Below are 7500 nucleotides of genomic sequence, written 5' to 3'. Positions count from 1 at the left end.
TCTTGGGGATTCCTGTTCATTCGATACATGGTTGTGGTGATGATGTTGAAGTCTCAGAGAGTATTACATGTCTCTGGGTTATCAGACCAGGAAGTCAGTAGACGAATTGGTCTGGCAGCAGAAGCCAGGAACTCGGACAACCAGAGCATTTGGAGATGTCGGTAGCTAAGCAGAAGGACCAAGCTTTATGTCTTCAAAGACTTGATACTGCCAGGTTTGCTCTGTAGAAGCAAAACCTGGTTGATGTCTACTGCTTTGGGGTCTCATCTTGATGCCTTTTGTAACAAGTCCCTATGTCGGATCATGGGGTACAGTTGGCAGGAACATGTGTCCAAGTGACAGCTACACTGTGAGATTGGCATGTTGCTTGCATAATCCAGGACCTCCAGCTCAGGATATATGGGTACCTAGCCGTGTCCTTCTGGATGACTCTGCCCATCAGGTTATCTATTTACAAGACAATCCTGGGGAGGATATATATATATATATAATATATAATATAATATATTATATATATATATATATATATTAATATATGATATATATATATACATACATACACATATATATACATATATATATATATACAATATATATATATATATATTATATATATATATATATATATATAATATATTAATATATAGTAATATATATATGACAATATATATTATATAATATAATTATATATCTATAATATATATTAATAATAATTCTATAAGTTATATCTATCATATATTATAATATAATTATGAATATTATATATATTAATGTGTGTGTGTGTGTGTGTGAGGTTGCTATGTATAATATTCTATATATATATATATATATATAATATATATATATATATATATATATATCCTATTATTTATTTATGTATTATATATATATATATTTATATATCTATATTGTATTATATATATATATTGATTTATATATATATTTAATTATAATATATATGAATATATAATTTCTATATATCTATATATAATTATATATTATATATATATTGTATGTATGTATATATGGTGGCCGAGTGGTTAAAGCATCGGACTCAAGACTGTCACGACGGTAATCTGAGTTCGAGGGTTCGAGTCACCGGCTAGCGCATTGTTCCCTTGGGCAAGTAACTTCACCTCAATTGCCTACCTAGAAAACGACATTCATCTTGAGCACATGTGTCATAGGGGAAGTCACCGCCATGGCACAAACCGCGTTTGATTAGGAAGGGCATCCAATAAGGGAAGGGTGGCACTGCCATATAACCTCTCAGTAATGAATTGAGAGAGGCCTATGTCCTGCAGTGGAATGAATGGCTGTTAAAAAAAAAGAAAGAAAGAAAAAAAAAGATATATATTTATATATATATATATATATATATATCTATCTATCTATCTATCTATATATCTATCTATCTATCTATCTATCTATCTATCTATCTATATATATATGTGTGTGTGTGTGTGTGTGTGTGTGTGTGTGTGTGTGTGTGTGTGTGTGTGTGTGTGTGTGTGTGTGTGTGTGTATACATACATATATATGTACATGTGTATACACACACACACACACACACACACACACACACACACACACACACACACACACACACACACACACACACACACACACACACCACAGATATATGTGTGTGTGTGTTTGTATGTATATATGTATATGTATTTGTTTGCATATATGTATTTTTGTGTTTTTGTGGGGCTATGTATATAAGTCTGTGTAATATGTATACCTTTTTCCACATAAATGATATATTTCCAGTTTAACATTTTTAGTAATATTTTTTCATTTTGTCTATGTAACACATTTCAGGTTACAAAAACACGTCCAAATGATAGAGATGCAAAGGTGAAATACAACGAATGCCAGAAAGTTGTCAAATGCTCATGTTCCAAAAGGGCCTTTGCTGTGGATGATGATAAAAAAATCTATTGCAGAAGTATAAACTTGGAATCTATGGGTAAGCTTATCAACTTCTAAAGTTTTTATGTGCAAACAAGTACAAATAGACAATAGATATGCATATACCTTTAAATATATAGAGAGAGAGGAACAACGAGGTACACTAAGTGTCTCTTTGCCTCTTTCAATTGGTAATGAAAATTTTAGATGTTATTTAATCTTTTAGATATGCAGTATGTTATATATAATATATATATATATATATATATAAATTTTATATTATATATAATATATTAGTATGTATGAGGGATGTGGGGTGAGTGAGTGAGTGAGTGAGGTGAGTGAGGTGTGTGTGTGTGGTGTGTGTGTGTGTGTGTGGTGTGTGTGTGTGTGGTGTGTGTGGTGTGTGTGGTTGGTGTGTGTGGTGTATGTATGTATGTATGTATGGATGTATGTATTATATATAATTATATATTTAAAATATATATAGTATATATATATATACCTATATTTTATACATATATATATACTTATATATATTAATATATATATATATTTGATAATATATAATATATATATATATTTTAAGATATAAAATTAAATATATATATAAAATATAATATATATAATATATATTATATATAATATATAATATATTCACACAGCACACGCACACACACACACACACACACACACCACACACACACACACACACACACACCACACACACACACACCCCCACACACACACCCCAATTAATATATAATATATATATAAATATAAATATAATAGAATATAGATATATCTGTATATATATATATATTTATATACTAAAATATATATATATAGATATATATATTACATAACAAAATATCTATATATACATATACATATATATATATATAATATATATAAATGATATTATAATATATATATTATATATATAAAAATATATATATTATATATACACAACATAATAGATCTATAATAATATATAAAATAATATATATATATATATATATATATAGAATATAATACATACATACATACTACTTTACATACAAAATATAATTATATATATATAATATATATATATATTTTATATATATAATATATAAATATATATGTATGTATGATGTATATCATCTATCATCTATATCTATATCTAAAATCTATATTATGTATATATATGTTATATATATATATATATATATATATATATATATATATATTATATATTATATATATATATATTATATATTATATTTTATATATATATATGTATATATGTGTATATATATATATTATATTATAATAATATTATATATATATATATATATATATACATACTACATACATACATATATACACATATATACATATGTGTGGTGTGTGTGGTGTGTGTGGTGTGGTGTGTGGTGTGTGTGTGTGTCTGTTTTGTGTGTGTGTATGTATGTATGTATGTAATATATATATATATATATATATATATATATATATATTTTAAAATATAAAATATATAATATATATATATATAATAAAATATTTTAATATTATATTTATTATATATATATATACACATTATATATATATATACATATATATATATATACATATAATATATATATATATATTATATATATATATATATATATATATTATATAATATATATAAAATATTATTATATATATTTTTTTCCACATGCACACGCACACACACACACACATACACACACCACACACCACCCCACACACACACCACACAACACAACACACACACACAAACACACACCACAAAACATATATATATATAAAAGCATATATATGTATATATAATATATATATATATATATAGATATATATATATAAAATATATAACATTTATATGTATATATATTATATATCTATATATTTTTTATTAAAATTAATATTAATTTATAATATTATAAAATTAATATATTATAATGTATATATTTGTATATATTGTGTTATATTTATATTATATATATTATTTATTAGTATATATATGATAATATATAATGTATATATATGTATATATATTTTATATATGTAATATATATAAATACATATATAATATATATTTTAATATTATATAAAATATATATAATATATTATATATATATATTATATATATATAAAATGTATGTATCTCTCTCTCTCTCTCTCTCTCTCTCTCTCTCTCTCTCTCTCTCTCTCCTCTCTCTCTCTCTCTCTCTATATATTTATATATATATAATTATATATATATATATATATATATATATATTTTTATATATATATATTTATATATATTTATATATATTATAATTATATATATATATATAATTATATAGTATAAATTTATATATTATATATATATATATATATATATATATATATATATATCTATTATATATATTTTATATATATATATATACTATATATATACATATATACATACATACATATATACACATATATACATATTTACTCACTGTCGTGAGTTTGGTCGTGGGCTGCTTGCTAACTACATCGATCTCAAGAAGGTGTTTGACTTGACCTATTGCAAATTGCTATGGGAGATCCTGAAAGTCAGGGGAATTCCTACACAGATTGTTGACTGAACCCATTGGATCCAGCTGCTTCACAGCATTCAAATCACCAAAAATCTGTGCATTAGACTTATGTGAGCGGCTGCTCTTTTGGGTGGATGCTTGCTGGCTGGGTGCACACAAGCACGTGTGTGCAGGGAGTAGACTCTGTGCCTTCTATTTGGAAAGTTATTTAATCTTTTTTTGCAGAAAAGGTTTTAGTTTTTTGGCCATTTTCCAGTGTCCATATTTTCCATTTGATTTGCATTTTCCAGACGGTGTTATTATTATTATTATTATTACTATTATTATTATTATTATTATTATTATTATTATTACTATTATTATTATTATTATTATTATTATTATTATTATATTATTATTATATATATATATTTTTTTTCTTCTTCTTCTTCTTCTTCTTCTTCTTCTTTTTTCCCCACAGACTCCAATCATCTCTCTAGGTAGTCTACAACTCATGGCAAGAAAAATAAAACTATATAACTTTATGTTATTTGTGTCACTTTTTAATGTTTTTACATAATATTTAATTTTCTGTCATACAACCAGCGTCGCCACTCACAGTGCCTGGAATATAATGCTGAGCATGGGAATGGCATCCTGTCACCACTCATGGACATTACATTACCAACTCATACATCAATGGGAATAATGCAAAATCTCCAAATGAGTAAAATAAACCTCCCAATAGGTTGGTGCACTTGTGGTTAGTCTTATGCATCACCCTGGCCTTCAGCAGAAATGCTCACTATGGCAGGTTCGCATCACCCGGCCTGTTCACATGATCCGCCCCACGAACCAGATTTTTTCATGATGTGATGGTCACGTCACCTGGATCCAAGGTCATAGACCTCAACTTTGTTTGACAATGTTGCTATCTTATCTGAGTATCTGGAATCACAGGTAGCTTCTCTTGATGCATTTAGCAATGAGGCAAAGCCCTTGGGCCTAGAGGTCTCCTGGACCAAGACCAAGTTTGAGGATTTTAGGGGCCAGTTAGGGAAACCCATTCAGGCAATACATGCTAGCAGTGAGACCATTGAAGTCACAGAGAGCCTTACATACCTTGGCAGCATAGTCCATGTCTCTGGACTGTCAGACCAAGAAGTCAGCAGATAGATTAGTCTGGCATCAGGAGCCATGAATTCGATCAACAAGAACATTTGGAGATGTTGGTACCTATGCAGAAGGACCAAGCTACATGTCTTCAAGGCCTTTATACTGCCAGTTTTGCTCTATGGTAGGAAAACCTAGATGATATCAAGTGCCTTGGAGTCTTATGTTGATACCTTTTTTAACAAGTCCCTCAGCCAAATCAGGGGTTACAGTTGGCAGGACCAGTTGTCAAACCAACGGCTCACCTTGAGACTGGCATGGGACCTGTTACTTGCTTAAGCTGGAACCGCCAACTCAGGCCTGAGAGACAACCAAGGGAGTCGTGGCTTGGGCAGCTTGACCAGTCCTGTCACAAATAGTTGGAGATGGGCCAAGGGCCTAACTGGAGACTCACCATGAGGGACCGCCATGGCTGGAAGCGAAGGGTGGATGCAGCCATGCAATGTTATTTGTAATAACACTGTAATTATTATGATGGATAATAACAGTGACTCATATTCTATTAAAGATATACATGAGAATTTTTTTTTATATCTAGTTAAGTAGCATTTTCCTTTTGCCTGGAACTTGTGATGCAGCATTGGCACCAAACTTGCATGTTGTGTAGGTCTACATTTATAAGTTTATGAAGTAAATCAGAATAAAATAGCAAGTTACTTTAAGCTTCTGATTAGTTATTTGAGAAGATGGAGATGATAATACATGAGATGTAGGGGCAGAGTTCTCTCTCACAGTGATTATTGCCTTATGTCATATTGACATTGGAGCATGAGGTTCTACCCTTATGCACATATGATGTATGTTGTTTATTATTACTTGTTCCTGAAATATGTACTCTGAGAGGGTGCTGTGATCACCCTAGACAGTAAGAGAAATCTTTCTACCACCAAAAGTACACATAGCAGGTAAGCAGTCAAGTGACACTGTGGGTGTTGGATTGGGGGTAATAGCATATATTAGCATATACACATGTCCTGATTTTTTAACCATGCATGTAGTGGTAGCATGTATTATTTTCAGCAATATTCACTTCATGCTAGTGAAAATAAATCAGTTTGAACTTTTAAAGTTGAATTACTTGAGACTTTAGTTTGTTCCTTTCAAAAAATCCTCTGGCCTTATTTTTTGGTAGAAATATTGGGAATGGAATCAAAATATCTCTTAGGTTTAATGGCACACATTTTCCACATTACTCTTGTTCAGTTTTTTATGTAGTTTTAAAGATGAAAATCTTTGAGTTTTCAGTTAGTACAATTCCAATAACTATTTTTTTTCCCTTTTATTTCTAATTTTTTTCTAATATTTTTCTTGAAAAGAGAAAAGCAAGGGGAAAATCAGGCAAGGGCACTAAAACTACTAATTGACTCTAGGTGGCTGAGCACTTGAGCCATCTGTATATAGATATCTTTCACAAAACAATACTACAGTGAACATCATATTTTCCCAGCAGCCTTAGGTTAAGATTCTAAGAAACTTTTTTGATTTTTAACCCCTATAATCTGGATGACGTAACCATGACGTAATAAAGAAATTTGCCTTGAGGGAGGGGTGAAATGAACCATCATGAAAATTTTGGCTGAAGGGAATGAATGCCACGAGTGCACCAAGCTCTCGGAGGGCGATTAGACTCAGTGGGCATTTAGGAAGAGCCTTTGCAATTACACAAATAACAAAATGTTACTTACTGTTGTTATTGTTGTCCTTACTTATGGACTACCTAGAAGATAATATGGAGTCTATGCAAGGAAACAGTCCCGTTTTTCCCTCTGGATTAACCCAAATCAATGACAAATATAGACATGGAAACACAGAAAAAAAAAACTCTATTTTGGCCTAAGCCCCAAGGTTTCAGAAA

The 7500-nt window shown here is 29.4% G+C and overlaps 1 protein-coding gene across 1 annotated transcript in view; it reads left to right on the top strand.

Moving 5' to 3' along the window:
* The window catches only part of LOC119589614 (serine/threonine-protein phosphatase 5-like), a 15375-nt gene extending 13461 nt beyond the window's left edge, over positions 1–1914 (top strand). Inside the window, exon 3 of the mRNA XM_037938211.1 lies at positions 1828–1914. Within this exon, the coding sequence (XP_037794139.1) occupies positions 1828–1867 (40 nt within the window). The 3' untranslated portion in view covers positions 1868–1914. The remainder of the gene's footprint in view (positions 1–1827) is intronic.
* The last annotated feature ends 5586 nt before the right edge of the window (positions 1915–7500 follow it).

This window comes from Penaeus monodon, chromosome 26, assembly GCF_015228065.2.
Source record: "Penaeus monodon isolate SGIC_2016 chromosome 26, NSTDA_Pmon_1, whole genome shotgun sequence".
Classification (NCBI taxonomy): domain Eukaryota; kingdom Metazoa; phylum Arthropoda; class Malacostraca; order Decapoda; family Penaeidae; genus Penaeus; species Penaeus monodon.
The sequence above is the reverse complement of the archived record's forward strand: the minus strand, read 5'-3'. Positions and strand labels throughout refer to the sequence as shown.